Source organism: Microplitis mediator, chromosome 2, assembly GCF_029852145.1.
Source record: "Microplitis mediator isolate UGA2020A chromosome 2, iyMicMedi2.1, whole genome shotgun sequence".
Classification (NCBI taxonomy): domain Eukaryota; kingdom Metazoa; phylum Arthropoda; class Insecta; order Hymenoptera; family Braconidae; genus Microplitis; species Microplitis mediator.
In genome coordinates this window covers 7,315,890-7,337,356 of record NC_079970.1, presented here as the reverse complement: position 1 = coordinate 7,337,356, position 21,467 = coordinate 7,315,890, and the positions used below count along the sequence as shown (strand labels likewise).

The following is a 21,467-nucleotide window of genomic DNA, read 5'->3' as shown; positions in this document are numbered from 1 at the left end:
CAATAATATGGAAACAACGATGAAAACCCGTGCCGCGCGAAAGGCTTCACGTCTTTACCGAGTCAAGTAGACCCCCAAGATCCAAGTTAAGTAAAAAGACTTCTTTATAAATATACATATATACACACCATTACATATACACTCCAATGCAATACAATTTCCAGATCTCAGCCTTTCCATTCCCTCTCCTTTAAATTCTCTTCACATTCTCTCCCACCCTCTCATCCTCCACTTTTGACCCTTTGTCATCGTGCATATACATCTATCTCATGTTTTACAATAAAGAAATTTAAAAATCTCTTTTTATACCGTAAATATCACGTTTACTATCTCAAGAAGTTCGATATATCGCAATAACTTCCAATAAATTAATGATACTGAAGTTACCCAACGTCTAATAATTTTTGTTTTTTTTTTCAAAACGACAAATTAAAAAAAAAAAATATTTTAAAAAATTGCGCCAATAGTTTTTTTAATTTCCTACATGTGCATATTTTTAGTTTTTTTATCTGTCATTTATTTGTTGAAAAAAAAAATTCAAAAATTGTTAACTGTCATGATACTGAATTTAGCTGACGTCTAATAATTTTTGGATTTTTTTCAAAACGATAAACTTTGAAGAAAAAAATATTTTTAAAAATTGCACCTGTAGTTTTTAAAATTTTCTACAAATGCATATTTTTAGTTTTTTTTTTTTTTGTCATTTATTTGTTGAAAAAAAAATCCAAAGAATGTTAACTGTCATGATACTGAAATTAGACGACGTTTAATAATTTTTGAATTTTTTTTTTAAATGAGTTTTAAAGAAAAAAAATATTTAAAAAAATTGCACCTATAGTTTTTAAAATTTTCTACATGTGCATATTTTTAGTTTTTTTTTTTGTCATTCATTTGTTAAAAAAAAAATCCAAAAATTGTTAATCGTCTGTTAATTTCAGGATCATAAAAATTAAAGCTCCAAAAAAATTTGATTACTTCAATTTTAAAGATAAAATTTTTTACTGTCTATCTGTGATATGATGGATTAAAAAATGAATATGTAAAATATAAATAATGAAATCTATTTATAATATATATGCATATTTATATACATAGATATAGATATAGTGAGTAATAGCTGTGTTGCGCATGGTTCAATTGTAGGCATGAGACATTACGCGTAACAGGTATTTGAATTGAGAGTTTTTGTTTCGTCAATAGAATAATATAATAATAATAATAACAATGATAAAAACCGGGAAGTAAATATTAATGTGAAATAATAAAAGTAGATTATTAACTCGTGAAAATTATATTATAAACAGGAAGTTTTTTTTTTTAAACATTTTTTAAATAATAAAATATTTTGTAAGAGTAATTAACATCCGGAGTAATAATTACTATTGTTATTTATTTATAATTTAATAAATAAACTGAATGAACGAATGTATAATTGATTAGTTAAACGTTTTAAAATTTTATTTTTTTTTATGGCAATAAATTAAATTGTCGAGCACCGGAAATTGTTTGGATGCATTTTGTCGATGCAACTGTTCTGTGTCGTCGTTGGTAGTTGTCATGAAGTGAAACGTTGCTTTGACGTTGCACTGGTGTAAGTAGTAGTGGTAGTATTAGTCAGTCAGTCAGTCAGTTAATTCAAAATAAAGTCTCCAACTAAAGTAGTGTTACTCAAGAGGTCTTTTAAAATTTCTTCTTCTTCTTCCTCTTCTTCTTGTTCTGTAATTTCTTATACACTCGCCATCTCTCTCAAATATTTATCTTCCTTATACACGTAATATCACCATGATTTATATCACCATCATAAATAGTAATATCAACGTAACAAAAACAACAGTATCACCTTTACTAATTTAAAATAAATAATTTCTATGACAAGATAAAAAATCATCTTGTAGAAGAACTCAGTGACTTTATTACCATGCTACGGCTTTCCATTAGTCGTATTCAATATCCACCTTAATTCTGATCACGATAAAGGTCAATGACTGGTGAAACATGCCCTGAACTCGCTCGTACAAGTCATTGGCACCGATAAAAATAAAAAAATAGCATTCACCTCCTCACCTAATTTTTCTCTTTTTACTCTCATTAACTAAATCTCCATATTGTAAATAAATGTTTAATAATTTAATTTAGCAGTTGGTCTGATGTTGCCACGGAAGGGCTGATGAAATATCACCAGTGAAATATTTGTAAAAATGGATTGGATTGCCATGAGTCTCTGAATGTAGCAGACATCAAATTTAAAATTAATAATAAATAGAGTAAATAATTAATAAAATAAAATTTAAAAAAAATGCACACTTGAAAAATTTAAAAATTAATAAGTGTATTTTTTTGAAATATTATTTTTTTAATTATTTACTGTTTGTTTATAATTTCAAATTTGTCTGACGTCTGCTACATTCACACTCGTTGGATTGCCATCAATTATTAATCAAAAAAATAATACACCAAAGGACACATAAATATTATATGCATATATATCAATACTTGAAAATTTTTTAAAAATATAAATACTAAATGGTAAATAATAATAAAAATACTTACCGAGAATTGCCTGGAGGGTTTGCTCATCACCGTCCCCGATGACATCCATGCCTCCGTAGTTGGGATCCAGGATCCCTTTAGGATCTCAACGGGTCCCATTTTGTTGCTTGTCTACTCTCTTCAACACGTTCAACATCTTAAAGACCTCGAACGTGGTTTAAATAATAATCCATTATTTTATTTTTAAAACTTTACTCAATCCCTCAATTGACGTTTTTAAAAAATTTAATAATTTACTATAACACTGTACTATAAATTAATATTAATTAATACCGTTTACGATTATTTATAATACGTATAAAAATAAACTAAACCAGTATATATTTAAAATTCACATCATATCATCAATGCCAACTTTTGTCATTTAATTTGTAATTCATTTGGCGCGCACACACAATCAATGACATTAACCGTTAGCACAATTTGTTTTACTTGTTTTATATATAATAAAATAATTTATTTAAATAACAACAACACGATTTAATTTAAAATAATCAGTACGAGTTCACTGCATACCACAACTTTAAAAATAAACGTCACAAGTAAGTCTAGTGGGTTTTCTACGCAAGTAGTTCTCCAGGACCAGGAGAACAAGTTGCATAGTTAAAACAACCACCGTCTAGAGCGGAAGTCACTACCTATCTAGCTTTCAAGTCGTTTACACTTTTTATGCACTCTAATTATATTATTTTTTCCTTTCTTTCTTTCTTTATTATTATTTTTTTAGCACACAATTATTTAAATTTGAATTCACTCAGATTTACCGCCACGAAAATTAAATAAATTTAAATTGTTTGCTAACTAGTGTTAGATAAAATAATTGTAATTTTATCATTTTTTACTAGACCAAAACTTGTTTAATATATATATATGTATATATATTTACATGTATATATAAATTTTATTGACAGTGTGATGATGCGCCAATGTGCGCTAACCGACACAGGCTACTGCACGCTCGCGATACAAACTCTGACGGCCCCACCATCCCACCAAATACACTTGCGTGTCCATCAACGAACCACTGAATACAGAGCCATTTGATCACGTGATTACTTGGTACTGTACATTATATGTACACTACATTACATTATTATAACATACCGACAATGAATAAAGACTGAAGTTAAGATTACGTTGAGTGTCTGAGGAATACAAGTGACAATTTAAATTAATAAACTTTTTTAACTTATATGTCAGTTTTTTATTTTAGATTTATTTATTATACTTTGTAATGAAAAACAAAATATACAGGCTTTTATATTATGAGGTTTTGCTTTAAAGATGGAAGGTTTAGATTTGTTTTTTTTTTTTTTTTTTTTCACAATTAAAAAACAAACGCGTGGGAGAACGACGTAAAAAATTGTTAAGCAAAAACCGGTTCTATTAAACGCGCGATTTGATATTGAGTTTGTAATTTTGAATTCAGGAGGCGCCACCTTATGGTGGTAATAAATTGAATATTTTAAATGAACTGATAAAACAGGAGTCCCTGATCAGTCGTAAATTTGTCGTCCAAAATAAAAATAATGGTTTTCATTCATTATTGTAATATTATTCATTGAAATGAAAATAAATGGCCACGTCTGCAGTGACGGCAAATTAATTCATTTTGAATTTAGTAAATATTTAGACACAAAATCTGAACACAGTTTATGAGAATTACAGGGCCCGTATGTGAAAATTCGAATTTCTGACCTAACTCAGTATCTCAGTAACTCAGCTCGAAAAATAAAAAAAAGTCTTTTGTTTAAATTAGCTTTACATTTAGACAAATTAAAAAAAAATCGGTCTATCAGTTGACCCTGCGGGCCAGCCCTAAAACTTCCCCTCGTCGTCTCTATTCTCCATGGTTAATATGTATGGGGTATAAAACTGACTCGACTAAACAAAATAAACGACTTGACAAGATTTATAAAGCCACATAGCGAAGCGAAATTTAAAAAAAAGCCATAAGTCGTTAAATTTCGATAAATATTTAAAAAAATTATATTTAAAGACCAAGTTAATTAACAAAAAAATAAATTGACTGATGCTAATCTGGTGATCTGATTCTGGTTCTGGTATTAAAATTAAACACGTAGTTATGAGTCTCTGCAATGCAGAAATTCTCCGCTCAAGGATCCTAGTAGCCACTTTAGCTTGAAATTGGCAGTAATTTGACGTTGAAATTACCTGAAATTTGCTGCCTGAATTTATCGACAATTTGACAGCAAGTTAGAAAGAAAAATTTGTAGTTAATTTTCTCTCAATTTAGAGGTAACTTTTTACTAAAAAAAAAGTCAGTAATGTACATTCTTACCATTACAAATGGTGAGCAAATTGATACATAAAATTGTCTACAATTTGACAGTAAAAAAATACTTTACAATTTTTCAAGTCAACTTAACAATAAATTGATATGAAATTTGGTTGAAAATTGACGACAAATTTTTTCTAGTCAGCTTTTAAGGCTGGGCCGCACCTAACGAAATCTCGAATTTAAGAATTCTAATTATTTATTAAACAATTATCATAACAGCGATTTTCTTAGCTTCCGACTAAAAGCAGAAGACGAACTTCCTCGGAAGATTTTCATCATCCGAGTCTCATAAATATTCAAAAAGTAATTAGAATTCTTAAATTCTTAAAGTGAAATTGCATTCTAATTCGGGCAGTAAATGTACGTCAAATTGTATAGTAAGTTGCATACAAATTGATTTCAAAAACGGACAAATCCGAAGTTGACGGACGTTTGACGAAAAATTCAAGGAAACTTTTCTTTAGAATACGGCAGTAGCTTGTAGTTAACTTACGGTTAGGGTGGCTATCAGGGTATATTTCAAATATTTAAATTAACCACGTGAGTAATAAGAATAATTAATAAATTATTGATAAAAATAAAAAATTTTGAGTATACTTTTTAATCTAATTAATACAATTATTGACACTATTAAATTATAACTAAAATTATTAGGGCCAGTTTTTCAAACCAAGTTTATTTTTATCCAGGTTTTAATTATCATTGCTGATATATCTACATATATATTATTAATATATCATTATAAATTAAAACCCGGATAAAAATAAACTCGGTTTGAAATTCTGGCCCTACAATTTTAAGTTTGAAATTTCGCACCAAGTTGGCGCTACTGCGTGTTGCTGTGTTCCACATTCAAATTTTTGCTAAAGTGGGGGGCGAGAGAATCGCAAAATCGATTGTTTTGTATCAACTGGCGGTCCAATAGCGGCAGTCAGTATCACCAACAATGGCAGTAGTAGTCCAGATTCTTCTTTACGTTTAAATTGAAACACAATATTGCAGTTAATTCGCGGAATTATCCATAAAATTGATTGCTCACAATCATTGCTTGATTAAAATGTGCAGTGTTTGTAAAATTTAAATTGTGCAAAGTGTCTGTGGTGTCGTTAAGTGTTGAATGTTCAGTGCTAGTGTAAAGTTTTGTGAGTTGCTGATGCTGATGACTTCCAAGTTCCTGAGCGAAATCATCTGGCATCGTCTGGTGGAGAAATAGCAGTTAAGTGACGTTTTTTAGCTGCAATACACTTGGAACAATTTACATTAAATCTCCAAGTGTATTAGGACACCCTTCTGCATATTATTTCCCAACCAAGGTTTGTTCAAACACTTGCGTGTTTTTTTTTTTTAATTTTTTAAATATTTTTCTATCATATTCTGCCGGCATTTTATTTTGCTGTACGATTTTTAATTTTTCTCCAATTTCTAATAATTTACTTTTCAAATATTTAAATTTACCGCGCAAGTAATGAGAATAATTAATAAGGGTGCATTTTTAAATTTCCATTCTTCTTAGATTTTATTTATTTGTTCAAAAATTTAGAAAATTACCAATTGGCAGCCAAATTCACGCTCATGATCCTGAAGTAAGTAGACAATTAAAACTGGATTTTTTTTCCAACAAATCAATTATAAATAAAATGAAAATGAAAAAATTTTAAAAACTATAAGTGCAATTTTTTTAAAATGTTTTTTTTTTATAATTTATCATTTGTTTAAAAAATTCAAAAATTATTAGAGGTCGGGTATCATAAATTTAAAAGGAGTGTGATTGTTAGTAATGGATAATAATAATAGTAATTACTAGTTTGGATACTATAAATATTTATGAGTCACGTAAGTACAATTGAACACCAAAGGGTTACTAGTAAAATTCTTTTTTTAATTTATGTATAATTATTAATTACAATTAATTAAATTAACTATAATTTTGTGTATTTAATAAATAATATTATTATTGTTAATTTTTTTTTAAATTTTAAATTCACAATTGTATATATACTCTTTTACACTCACAAATATAATTCGCTCTCTGTACAATATATAATAATTATAATTTTTTACACATTTATATCACAAACTTGCGTTCACTGAACACAAAATACACACACGCTGATTAATTGCTCATTATTATTACAATTATTTATATTAATAATAATTATTTAGCATAAACATTTGTTTTTTTTTAATATTAAATATTTAAATTAATTAGCTTAAATAATTTTATAAAGATAAAATATAAAATAAATTACAGTTTAATAATCACTGAGGCCATTTAAATAATAGTTTGTCGGTGTTTCAGTATTCTTTTTTTTTTTTTTTTTAATTTTTTTAAAATTTTTTAGGCACGTAGGGATATGAAAGATAAAATTACACATACAATATTTTATAAACATTGAGATTCAATTATCACCAGTATTAATTAGTGTTTTTTTATGTATGTGTTTTTATTACATTGAAAAATTGGAATGAATAAAATATAACATCAATTTTTTTTTCATCTCTTTAAGGACATTTTTAAACAACACCTCCTCCCACTTTTTAAAAATATTCAATGACGAACTCTTGTAAGCGTATGAAATTTTTATTAATTAATTAAAAAAAAATTATAAATGTAAAAAAAATTTACTCAGTTGTTATCAATTAGGAGTTAAACGACATTTGGAAAATAAATTTTAGTAAAATTTTCATATCAATTTTACAATTTGAATTTTTTAATTTTATTGATTAAAATTTATTTAATAAATTTCGTTTCAAGGGGTTCTCAATCAGTGTCTCGCACTTTTTGAAAATATTCAATGATTTTCAATTGCAATGACCGTATTAAAATTTTGGTAATTAATTAAATAAAAGTTAAAGCATTAATTGAAAAAAAGACAATGCAGTTACAATTTCGCTGAGATATAGATTTTTAAAAAACTTACTCACAGTTGTTATCAATTAGAAGTTAAACGAAATTTGGTAAATAAATTTTAGTCTAAAAAATTTGACATTCAAAATTATAATGATGATATGAAGATTTTACTGGAATTTATTTTCCAAATTTCGTTTAACTCCCAATTGATGTCAACTGTAAATAATTTTTTTTTAAATCTGTCTCGGCGAAATTGTAACTGCGTTGCCTTTTTATCAATTAGTGCTTCAACTGTTTTTTAATTAATTATCAAAATTTTAATACGGTCATTACAATTGAGTCATTGAATATTTTAAAAAAGTGGGGGCACTTTCTGAGAATGGCCTTAGTTCCTAATTGATAACAACTGTAATTTTTTTTTTTTAATTCAATATCTTGGCGAAATCGCAACATCGTTTTTTTTTTTAATTAACGCTTCAATTTTTTTTAAATTAATTAATAAAATTTCAATACGGTTGACAATTGAGTCATTAAATATTTAAAAAAATGCGAGGCACGGCCTGAAAATGCCCTAAATTAATTACTATGTTTTTTTTTCTTTCAGAAAATTAATAGAAATTTATAAGCAGCTTGAATAAAATTTATAATTTTTATCAGCTATGTTGTGTATTTTTAAAATATTTATAGTTTTTTAATAATATATAGCTCTGAGATTTTCTCTTTTATACATTTATATATTCTAAGCGAGTTGAAAGCTCACTCTGTTCAATATTTATCATTTTTTCACTGTAAAGACATTAGTAATTAAAAATTACAAGTTCATTAATTTAAAATTAATATTTAAAATATATTTTTATTTATTCAATGTTATTACTTATTTTTATAAACTTAAAATATATAATAATTAATAGTACGACTATTAATTACTAATGTCTTTATATAGCTCTCAGATCTGATGTTTGAATAAATCGTTTTTTTAAATTTCCATTATCTTGCACAAAGTAACGTATCCATTTAACTTTTCTTTAACGATTTATTGATGAAACACATTGTACTAGTCGCATTCAGTCTTTGTTAATAAATAAATTCAAAATAAATATAAATAATTGTGAAGAAAACAGCTGTCTTCATGTCGGAATTTCCAATAATTATTTAATGCTAAAGATGTTAATTTTAACAATTAAAATAATTAATTTTCTTTAATTTGTATACAATTTATCATTTTTAAATGATCGTCAATAGTAAAATTTATATCTCACAATAAAGTTGTGTATATTTTGTTTGTGGCAGTATAGTAATGGCAGCTTAATAAATTACGAGATTCATAATCGTCAGATAATAATAACAGAGTTATTAATTATTTTAAAACGACGATAGACATTAATTTTTTAAAAAAATTAAATTGTACATTTTGTTTTTTAAATCAAGAAGAAGAAGAGAACATGTGACAGTATTTAATTTAGCGAGTAAATACTTAATATTATTACTATTATTTAATATTAATATTAATATTATTATTGTTATTATTATCAATATTAATTAAACCCACGTAAATATTTACCTTAATAATCCGCGAGCAATTAAATGATAATCAGGTCACTCGCCACTTCAACTTTATTATTTTATTTGTAATCGTCTACTTGGCTAGACGGTTCAGTCGCCGGTTGTTGGCTCATTGCCATCCAGCGTCTGCTCAAACAGACAGAGAGCTTTGTGTACAAACTCATATTGCTCAGCTGTCTGGATCATGCCTCCTCTATCATACCTAAAATATAAATAAATATGTTATTTAATTTATATATTAAAATTTTAAAAGTATAAAAAAATATAAATATGATAATTGCAGTATTTAATAATAGCTCACCTCATTTGACAGAGAATTCCTAAGACATCAACCCTACCATCTCGGGCAAGTTGAATCATACCAGTAGCAAGAGCAATAAAACATCCAGTTCTACCGATTCCTGCACTGCAGTGTACGACCACAGGCCCGGGCAAGGTATTTATTACAGCCGCCAAACTGACTAGTGAGTCTGCGGCTTGAGGTACTGCGTGATCAGGCCATGAGTCATACCAGTAGTGCGTGACATTCCTTCTCTCACCCTCATGTCTCAGCTCTATGTCACGTACCATGTAACCGTCTCTGTTAGTAATAGACGTGACGGTAATTGTAAACGGACCAGCCTGAATTCGGCTGTTGTTTTCCAATGGGAAGTAAACGTCACATTTGGCCTTAGCTGCTTCAAACAACCGCGTCATCATTACAACTCCTGATACTTTTTCCGTCCACACCATTCGCCAAAAGTCTGCAACTGTGCTGGCAAGTGGTCCTTGAGTTGCTATATAGCGTTTATTCTCACCGTCATATCCCTATTTAAATTTAAAAAAATAAATAAGTAAATAATTATTAATTTCTTAAAAAATTTATAGGGGGCAAAACGGGGTGGTTGAGGAAATTTTTAATTTTGGAGGACTCAAATACGTTAAATTTTTTTTTTTAATGATATTCAAATAAATAGAAAAATTTTCAGTTGCGGTTAAAAAAAAAAAATTCATTTTTGTGGACAAAATGGGGCATCCCCTGAATATTAAATTACATTTTTTTGTAAGTAATTTACATAAAGAAAAAGGCCATTCAGCAGCCGAAATGGAAGTAGATTTCATGATATCTATATGTATAAATAGATATGTATGTAAAAAGTGTAGATCCAGAATCGGAGGCATTGGGAAAGCCACAAAAAAGTTTTTCTAAACATCATCAAAAACGAATGCAATAGCAAAATTTCATTTAATGAGTAGTAAGATCAGTAATTTCTTTGGTCTAGACATATATATAGGCATGAAAATTAAAGCTTATTTAAAGAGCTTTTGACATTTTGAAATGCTGTAACTTCTAAACTAATCGACCGATTTTGCTCATCTTCGAACTTTATCTCGAAAATCGTCTACAGAAAATATATGCTGAGTTTCATTGAGATCAGTTAAGAATTGTGGACACTATCGTCGTGACAGCTCGTCTAGCCGAGTCCAAAGATAGCAAAATTTTTCGAAAATTCCGTCATGAAGACAAATGCAATAGTTAGATTTCTATGGAATCTACCAATTACATTTTACATAATTGTTGGACGCAAAGGAAAAATAAAAAAAAATTTTCAATAGTTTTTATCATAAAACAAGTCATTAAAATTTTTCGACTGCCACTCGATTTTTGAAAAAATTTAACAAAAAAAAATTCAAAATAATGCTCAATTATATTTACAAAAGTGATTTTGGAATCTTTAAAAAACATATAAAAAAATACTATTTTTTTATAAAATTTTTGGGGTACTCCGTTTTGCCCTCCCGTCCCCTGTATATTTATTTAATTATTTTTGTTTAAATAATATTTACCCTAATGTAATTAGCATTGATGTAACTAGCGACTGGATTATCAAATCCTCTGAGGACAACCCTAGAGTGAGGGTTTGGCAGTACTCCAGAATATCTATTCTTTACACCAGCTCCAAAAATATCAACTTTCTCTGGTAGATTTAGCGGCACCTCCCAAAATTCTTTATGCAGCGCAGATGGATCTCGTATAACTTTTCTCAGCTGTGTGCGTGACAGTATATTTCCAGCGCTCAAAAGAAATTCTTCGGAAGTGCATTCACGTGTTGGAGTAACGACGTGGGGCGGACTACCAGGCGCTGGAGCCAACTCAATCGTCAAACTCGCACTTGAGCCTCGTCGTTCAAGCAGAGAACCTTTGGCTTTTATACGAATGGGTTCGGGACGTTTTTCAGGCGTCGCGACAGTCAGTACTTCTGGCAAATTTCTAACTAAACCACTGGGTAAACTGGCTTTGGCAGTAGGGCTGACAGTTTGAACAGAAACTGATGCTGGCTTAGTGGCTGGCTGGTGAACCCATTTGGCTTCCATTGACCATTCTTGCGTACTCTTTCCAGGTTTATCCAGCGACGACGAGGACGGGGACGTGTCAACAGCCCCCTTTTCCACCAACTCACGTCTATCTCCATCACTAGACTTCTTTTCACTCGACATTTGCTTGCGGAGCCATAAGAGGAACAGGAAAGTAAAGAGAATAGCGCCAGCAAATGCACAAACTATAACTGGGAATGGTAATTTCCAGTTTGTCCATGATACAGCAGTCGTCTCCTGACCAGCACTGATACCAAGCTGAGTTCCTTGAAGGTCCATCCCAGCATCATCCAGTCCCGTTGAGGACTGCCGAATCCTATAATTATTTTAATTTATATAAAAAAAATTTTTTTAAATTATTCTAGAAATAATTTAACTATCATTCGTTTTTTTACTTTAAAATAAATAAATCAAATGCTTTCAAAAGATTAAAAAATTTTTCTGAACATAAACTATTTTTGTTTCATTGAACTCAGTTTAGTTCGGAAATTTCTAACATAAAAATTTTTTGATATTTTTAATTCAAGATAAATTTTAATTCAATTTAATGGTAAAAAAAAAAAAAAATTGAAAATGATTACCCGCAAATAATTTTCTTGACAATTCTTTTTAACAATCAAGTAAATGATTCGATAAAAATTTAATTTAAGAAACAAGTCATTAACTCATTTCTTAATTAACCAACGTTTCGTTCATAAATTTAAACTTTTTCAAAGTATCTAAGATAAATTGTTGAGTCTAATATATGTTCAGTATATATCATAATTAAAACATACATCGAATATTTATTTATTTTACGCCAATCGGCGATGAATAACTAGTTACATAAAACAACTATAAGGAAAACTGTAAGTTGAGATTAGATTCATGTACGATTATAATTTGAAATTTCAAAAACTTGATTAGTTTGAGAAAAGTTTCTGTAGATTAGATTAAAAAACTGGATTTGAATATATGACTAAAACTTAATTATTATACTGTAATCACTTTATCATTAGACTATAAAAAATTGGTAGTGAATTCGGAGTGATTGCAAATTTTATTTAAATCCGAATTCACTCCGTCACTCGGAGTTCCGGAGTTTAAAAAAAAACCATTCTGCATACGGAGTAAATAAGGAGTTTGCTTTTTCAGCTGAGCGATTTCAGAGCGATCTGGATTTTATTTAAATCTGCATTCACTTCAATTTGGAATTTTAATATTAAAATAAACATCTTGTAGAAGTGAATTTCACTCCGAAGCGGATTTTCAATATTAAATTAAACTCCCCTTCGAAGTAAATTTCACTCTGAGGGGATTAAATAAATAAACAGTCATCCGCTCCGAATTTACTCCGAATTACTCCGCCTTCACTCCACTAATTTTTTAGTGTAGGGGAAGAGGGGGCAAAGTAGGCCCCTTAAAATTTTCAAAACTTCAGAAAATATGGGGGCAAAGTGGGCCCCTCAAAATTTTCTATACACTAATAAATTCGGACGGATAATAAGCTTATAGAAATTTCTTATATAATGAGGGCTAAAATAGACCACCAAAACTGTTCATTAAATATAATTTATTAAGAAAGTTAAAGATAATAAAATTACGTCTTAAAGTTACATCGCAGCAGACTATTAAAATAACTTTTATATTATTAAAATACAATTGTTTTATAGTTATTTGCAAATATCACACGTGTAAAGAACAAAAAATATCAAATCTGAAATTTTTTGGAGGGTCCACTTTGCCCCTAATTTTCGATTTTCAATTTTAATGGACGCAGCATTAGTGAAAAAGAATATCAAGGCTTTAAAAAGAAGTAAACGGGTAAAAAAAAATGAATGATATAATTATTTTCCTTAAGGGGCCCACTCTGCCCCCTCTCCCCTATATTTCTTGTCGTCCCTCAATTTATATGTTCATTTTTTTCTATGTAGGAGACCCAGTACCCGATCAGAGAACTAATACCCAATCACTCATGAATTTAATGATACTGAAGTTAGCAGACGTCTAATAGTTTCTAAATTTTTTTTTAGCCGATAAACCATAAAAAAAAAATATTTGAAAAAATTGCACCTGTAGTTTTTAAAATTTTCCACATGTGCATATTTTTAGTTTTCATTTCTTTGTAATTGATTTGGTGAAAAAAATTCCGGAAATTACTAATTGTCTGCTATCTTCAATCATTGAATTTATCCTAAATTTGACTAAACATATCTATACAAATTCATAGAGTGATCGAGTACTAGTTCCCTGATCGGGTACTAGGTCTCCTACCTCAGTGATAAATTATTAAAGTAAATTATTTTACCTATGATGAGACCGAGCAGACATCAAGGAGATTGGCAGCGCAGTTTTAGCTTGCCACTTTTGCTGAGTAATTAAGTAAATCCCTTCCAATGAAATAGCTTCACTGTCGTCATTTGAATTCCCGTAACTAACATCACTCAGATACCACTGTGACAAAGGTGTACTAGTGCTTCCTGTAATAAAAAATTAAACAGACAAATTAATCATTGTCCGCTTAATACATATCTACATACACTAATGATAATTATGATTATAACAATATATAATATGTATATGTATATAAAATAAAGGCCTGCGGATTTTTCATACTACTCATCACGGATTATTCAAAGAAATAAAATACACGTACACAATTGGCCTACCCTACAAAGAATATGAATCACACACTAAGTCATCATTTATGGGAATAAATCACACGTTTCGTTGATTCTTCATCGCTTAATAGTTTTATTATATTTTTTAAATTATTTTAATTAAAAAAAAAAAAAAAAATAAACCGACATTAAGAAGTTTAATTAACAAGTGAATCGTAATTATATTTTTAATTACGAGATACGTTAATTTAATTGTAGCTTAGGTCATTTTGTCGGATGATAAAAGTTCAAGTAAGACGGAAATGGAGCAGAATTGTGATAACTCAAGCGATTAAAAATAATAATAAGAAAAGACGTATACTTATTATATTTTTAGTAACTAAGAATGAGTGAGTGAATGAGTATATGAATGAATGAATGAGTGAATGAATGAGTAAGTGAGATAAAAATATAATAAAGAAAGAAAGAAAAAAAAATATAGAACCGTCGGCTTCCTATCGTCAAACAGGAAGTAAACATTGGTCTAATTTTATGAACGGAACATTAAAGTAGAGAGGGAAGGAGATAGAATGAGACAGAATAAACAGATGCAGTGTACAGTCTACTGAATGTATTACAATCAATGAATAGCCGGTAGATATATATGAATTAAAGTTACTGACAGATGCGCAATACATTTTAAATAATTCACACATTTTTATTTCCACCTCAACAAACTAAATAAATATTTACAAATCCATATATAGAATTTTTTCTAATTTATTTGAAGCATTTATATTTTAGCTGATAGATTTTTTTGCTTTTAAATTAATATGAATTTTTTTTTATACCTTCAACTGATGACAAAATAACGGAAACGATTGATAAATGTATGAATGAAATAATAATAGTTTTTTGAGAATGTAAATTTTTACGATTTTTACTACACGACTTTGGAGTAGCGCTCGCGCTCCTCACGCTTACGTTTATCGCCATATTTTTAACGATCGAGTTCACTGACACGAAAAAACGAGAGTGAACATTCCTGCGCAAGTCTTACACACAAACTGCTGAGTTAAAGTGGCTTAAAGGCGCGATTCGCTACCGAGTTTTTAGCTTCTGCGCAATAGAATATCACGGAAAGTGGGAGTTTGTTTCAACCAATTAGAGACTTTCATTCAGTTGGAGTTTTATCACGTGGTCAGGCTCGCGGTTATTCCGTGGAATCCGCGGGAAAGACGACTCAACACATGTGTAAAAAATGTGTTCTGTATTTAAATGGAGTTAAATATTTTAAAAGTAAATAATAAATCAAACGCGAGTGTGAATGTAGCAGACATCAGGGAAATTTTAAATTATAAATAAACAGAGGAAATAATTTAAAAAATAATATTTATAAAAAATGCACTTATTGATTTTTAAATTTTTTAAATGCGCATTTTTTTTCAATTTTATTTGATTAATTATTAACTCTATTTATTAATAATTTTAAATTTGTCTGTCTGCTACATTCACACTTATAATCAAAGCGCTCATTGCCACTAAGAGCCAGTTTTTCAAATCGGGTTTATTGTTATCTGAGTTTAAATTAGTATTGCTACACTGTAAAAAAGAGCGGTGTTAAAATCCCGGTGTTAAATCGGTGTAAAAAAAAATTCCCCATACGAAAAAAGTATATATCCGGAATGTATACGAGCAAAATTGAATATATGTCTCATATATGCGGCATACATTCAGATTTGCCCGAATATATACGGATATATACTTTTTCAGTGCAGGTTTACGTATAGAAATTAGAAAAAAAAATGTATTACATACAAAAAAATACAAAAATTTAATGAATATTATCTGGAGGAAAATTTATTCAAAATTTACACAATTTTACACTCACGATTTCAATCACCAATCATTTAATTAATTAATAAAAACACTTTAATTGTAGTGATCGAGTAATTAAAAATATTCATAGTAAAATATTTTCAACACCGAAAAATATTTTAACACCGCTTTCGGTGTCGAAATTTAACACCGAAAATTTTAACACCTATTTAAAACCGCCTGGACATACCCCGTTTTTTTTACAATGTAATATATCTATACAATAATAATATATAGATATACCAGCAATAATAATTTAAGCCCGGGTTGAAAAACTCGCCCTAATTTTCCAATTAATCATATCAGTTTTATATAATTTATATATATTAAGTAAACTAATTTTTTTTTAATTAATAAATTATTTTGATAAAAATTTTATCACGATATTTAAATTAAAATTTAAATAAATCATTACTCAACAAATAATTACCATGATAAGAATCACACTGCTTCATACTTGTACTATTTTCAAGTAATTGTAAATTACAATTACAATATAGAATTTTTTTTCTACACTGCATTAGGATTTTGTTTACTCTGCAAATATTATTTCTTATAATTCCACGAATGGATTTAAATTAAGCCATTGATATTTATTAATATTACTCTTGTTATAATATTATTCTACACACGCATCAAAATAAAAAAAAATTCACTCGAGTTAAAAATAATCACTCAAATATGTCGTCATTATTAACCGTGTGTGGATTGACGACTCACGCCCACGTTTTCCGTTACACCCATTATTGTATAAATAAACGTACGTTTCAAGGGTAGAAAAAAAATTTATCTTCATATATGCTCAAAATATATGTCTATTTATATATATAATTAATCACATAACTAATTAACATCAAAAATAACTAATTAAAATATTATCCAAAAAAACAAGATCTCATGTTAAATTTTGACAAGTAATTAAAATTTAATTTCTTTAATTACAAAAAAAAGCATAAATTTACAAAAAAAAATAAAAATATGAAATTGCTCGTGAATTGAATAAGGGTCAGAGTAAAACTGATGGGTGTCTAACGTTATACTAAAGCTAAAGCCTAAAAACCCCCGTTTCCCTTTCCATTCATCATCGGGAGCACTCTCCCTCTCTTTAACTTACATTTACTAGTATAGACTTTTATTAGACTTTCTCACTCACTTTTTCCCCAATGTATCGTTTTCTCGCGCTCTATTCCATTCCCTTTAGCCCTACGTCAATTACATAACGCTTTGGAGCTTTTTGTAAACAAGAGTGATTTAACTCTCACATACTCGCGATATTATATATAACATACGTGTGGTGATTGGCTACGCGAATGCGTGGGTACATTTCTTACTCACTCTCGATACTTAATTCACATATATGTGTATTTATGTATTTATGCTTTTCAAGAGTCGAGAAAATAAAAAGCTTTTACTTCTCTCTAACGTCAATATAATAAACGTAAAAACTTTAGTATATAAATATATACACTTAAATTATTTTACGAAGCAATTGATCATAAATAAAAAATATATTGGATTAGTTAGCAATTTATTTGTAATTCAATAAGGATTATATTAAATCGCTGGCAATTGATAACGCAATTTATTAAGTTAAGTCTCTGATTAGTTCAATTTATTGATGATATTGATATTGATGTTTATATTTTGATAGAAGGAAAATTGTTTATTAATCGAGAGATGATTAAATAAATAGATAAAGACTTATTGATACTGAGGATACTAAAAATCACTGACTCGTATGACCTCTTGTATATATATATTTTTTTTTTATTTTCATATTAACGTGGGGATTTATCAAAGTTCTATCGAGAACGATCTGGCTTTACTCGGCCTCTTTAGTCGATGATTCCGAGGCCGGAGACTCCTCTCCATTCACACGGACCACTGAATGCATTTGTGCATCAGTCAAAAGCTCTCGAACACGATGAAAGCTTTCACTCATCTCTTTATCTCTTTTTTTTTTCTATATATAACCGCACAATTCAACAACCGTCGAAAAATTCTCAACATTCGTTTTTTTTATTTTTTTGAAAAATACTCAAATTTAAAAATACATTTGATTTTTCTTTTGCTCCGCCAAAAATAACTATTTTAAGTAAATAAAATCTATTTACTCCAATGTTCAAATGATACTGTAAAAAATTTGCGGAATGAATCTGGAGTGAATGCGAGCGGGTGACTGTTTATTTATTTAATTCTCTCGGAGTGAATTTACTCCGGGGAGTTTATTTTAAAATTGAGGCAGTGTTACAATTCTGCTCACAACATCTCTACTCAAGGGTAGTAACTACAACTCTACTCACTCACAACTTTACTCAGCATCAACTCTACTCACAGTTTTTTTTTTTTACTGAGGTTTAATTCCCCTGATTAAAAACTCCGATTGAAACCAATGAATTCCGATTGAAAGTCTATCGGATTTCAATCGGATTCAGTCGGAATTCAGCGATTTGAATCGAAGTTTTTAATCAGGGTCTACTCAGTGATATTTTTACTCAGCTTCAACTAGACTCAGCGACAACTCTATTTACAAAGAATTAATATTTTATCGATAGGCTAAAATACGTGAGTAGAGTTGTAGCTGAGTAAAGATATAACTGAGTAGAGTTAAACCTGAGTAAAAAAAACTGTGAGTAGAGTTGAGGCTGAGTAAAGTTGTGAGTGAGTAGTTGTAGCTACTTCCCTTGAGTAGAGATGTTGTGAGTAGAATTGTAACACTGCCAAAATTGAAACTTTGAATTGGAGTGAATGCGGATTTGAATAAAATCTAGACCACTCCGAAATCACTCCGCTGCACAGACAAACTTCCTATTTACTCCGTATGCGGAGCAATTTTCTGTAAAAACTTCGAAACTCCGAGTGGGAGTGAATTCGAATTTAAATAAAATCTGTAATTACTCCGAATTCACTCCCGATTTTTTACAGTGTAATTAAAATTTAAAATTTAAAAATAATGACGCGAATTTAAATAAAAATCACCGAAAAAAATTTTTGGAGCATAAATTTAACATAAAATAATATAAGTTTAAGTGTAGGACCTGATAAAAAAATTCTACAGGTCTGACTAAAGCGCGTGGGTGTGTCACATTGCAGAAAATTGAATACATAAAAAGTTAAAAAATTGATACCTCGAAAAGTTTCCCTCTGTTTATGTTATGTCACTTGATATTATTTCCAGAACATATATATTAACCATAATTGACTACGTTTAAAAAATCTATATTCAGAGTAAATAGTGTCGTAGCATTTAAATGTGCTGTCATTCTCTATCAATGTACATGAAACATTAATTTTTAAAAGCTTCTTGTCTGAATAGTATCGACTTGTTCTCTATCGCTGGTTAACCAGTGCAGTGTCGCGTACAAATTCTTGTATAACTTATTATCATATATTATGTATATGATAATGTATTTAAGAAGTCTCGCGTCTCCACAATGCCGAAGCGATTATCGTTACTGCGTAACTTGTGTGTCGGATGCAATGTAACGAGTTTTACTTGTATTCGTGATATTATATACTCACGATTTAATGATGATCCGCCTTACGACACACTTCCTCTTTCGCAAAGTATCGTGTTGCCTAGAAAAATATTATTTAATTTATCATAAAAAAAAATATGGATACAATCCAGTAAAATAAACTAAAACTCACCAATTAAATAAAATAACTATAAATATTTTTTATCAATTCCACAGACTAAATTGACTCTTGTATCCCGAGTTATAAACGTAACAGTGCTCGAGGGCTTAATCCAACCGGTTAGTTGGATCGGCTGGATCTGAATGGCGTCTATACGGTTTGCAAAGTGACGGTGAACTGCAATTCAGCTTGCGCGGCTGCTGCTGGTACTGGTACTGGTACTGGTACTAGTACTGGTGGAATTGAGCAAGTGATATTCTGCTGGTATTATAACATAAGAGTAAGAGAAAGATGGACAGTAAAAGGGGTAGTCGCGCGCGCATTCGTGACATGGATTCACAATTACCACCACCGAGAATCAGTACAGAAAATAAAAAAGCTCCACTACCCCTTTTGCAAAGCTTTCGTATTCCCTTCTCCATATAACGCAACTCTCGTTCACGATTCATACACGTTATTTCTCCCTCTTACGCTATCCATTCTTGTTCAAGCTTCACTCATACTTTTCCTGTGTCTCTTTCTACTAGAAATAAATACATGCATAATTTTTATATTAGTAATTATATTTTATTTTAAATATTTTTACCAGATAAAAGAGCTTCCGATTTAATTTTCAGTCCATTGTTGCTTGTGTAGATCCTTTTTTTTAGATATTTTTAATTTAATGAGCAGGTGAACGAGTGGAACGATTACTTGAGTCACAAGAGAGTCAAAAAATAAAATAAGAGAGTCGGTGACGAGCGATGAGAAACAGGATTTTTTAAATAATTAAAATTTCCCGCGATTTTTTACGATTTACTATTTCTTTTTAATGAGTTTGTCACTTGAGAAGAGCTGAGCTGTAACGTCATGTGGGGTAAGTGTGCGTAAACCCATGCATTTCAGTCCGAAATTAATGAGTTTGCGCACACTTACCCCACATTATTCTACTAAGCGAAACTGATGTAAAGGATAGTGGTAAAAAGATTAAGAACCAGTCGTTAGATGTCAAGAAATAAGTTTAACTGTTGGGGATAAAAGGATAAGAAAATGTTAAGGTATAGAATATAATTTGTGTTGATATATTTCGGATATATTTTAAGAAAAAGCGTTTATTATGAAATGAAATAAAATGGTAGGGGAAAATAGTGAATGAGGGCTTGCGAGCACTCGGTACAGAGAGATCGCGCGGTGTAGTGGCGTGTAAAGAGGATTGAGGGAAAACCGTTGACGGGGCCAGAACACAGTAAAGGGAGGTTACAAGGGGTATGTACGAATGTAGGATAGTCTAGGCAACGGAGCGCTTCCCCAATCGATACACGCAGTCGTAAACCCTCAGCTTTTATACCTACTTTTTTTTTTCCTCATTACCCTTGAGTTCGGTGGACTGATGAGATTAGATAATATCTGGGTAAAACAATCCGTTTATATTAAATATCAACAATGAGCAGGTAAACGAATAGAACTGGCTATTCACGTATAGATAAATGGGCGAGAGATACGGCAGCCCAATTTCAAAAGACAGTAACTGACAAAAATAAAATTTTTTAAATATATTAATTGAATCGTGTTCAGAAGACTCCACTGGAACTGAAAATACTAAGAAATGAATTTTGACAAATTTTTTCACGAAAAGAAATGTCAAGTAAATATGCCTATGCAGCATAGTAATAATTACATTACTCTATAGTTTGTATAAGCAGTCACATAAAGTCGGCGTGACACGAACTATAGTGTAATGTAATTATTACTATGCTGCATGGGCATATTT

At 29.7% G+C, this 21,467-nt stretch overlaps 2 protein-coding genes across 6 annotated transcripts in view; both read right to left on the bottom strand.

Moving 5' to 3' along the window:
* Positions 1-3,744, bottom strand: part of LOC130678575 (myelin regulatory factor-like protein) — a 47,637-nt gene extending 43,893 nt beyond the window's left edge. The window contains exon 1 of one of the 2 annotated variants that reach the window (XM_057485868.1): positions 2,551-3,744. In XM_057485868.1, the coding sequence (XP_057341851.1) occupies positions 2,551-2,599 (49 nt within the window). In that variant the 5' untranslated portion in view covers positions 2,600-3,744. The remainder of the gene's footprint in view (positions 1-2,550) is intronic. The other variant, XM_057485869.1, reaches the window with a different exon arrangement.
* Positions 3,745-8,289: 4,545 nt separating this feature from the next.
* On the bottom strand, positions 8,290-19,935 carry LOC130663125 (tyrosine-protein phosphatase non-receptor type 7-like). Of its 4 annotated transcripts, XM_057462214.1 has the most exons (6): positions 19,730-19,935; positions 19,601-19,657; positions 13,909-14,080; positions 11,094-11,937; positions 9,568-10,073; positions 8,290-9,468 (listed from the first exon to the last, which is right to left on the bottom strand). In XM_057462214.1, exons 3-6 carry the CDS (start codon positions 13,929-13,931, stop codon positions 9,357-9,359), a joined length of 1,485 nt encoding a protein of 494 aa, XP_057318197.1. In that variant the 5' UTR covers positions 13,932-14,080; positions 19,601-19,657; positions 19,730-19,935; the 3' UTR covers positions 8,290-9,356. The 4 variants fall into 4 exon arrangements, with proteins under 4 accessions (XP_057318197.1, XP_057318198.1, XP_057318196.1 ...); XM_057462215.1 differs by lacking the exons at positions 19,601-19,657; positions 19,730-19,935 and adding an exon at positions 19,207-19,338; XM_057462213.1 differs by lacking the exons at positions 19,601-19,657; positions 19,730-19,935 and adding an exon at positions 16,509-17,027.
* Positions 19,936-21,467: the final 1,532 nt, after the last annotated feature.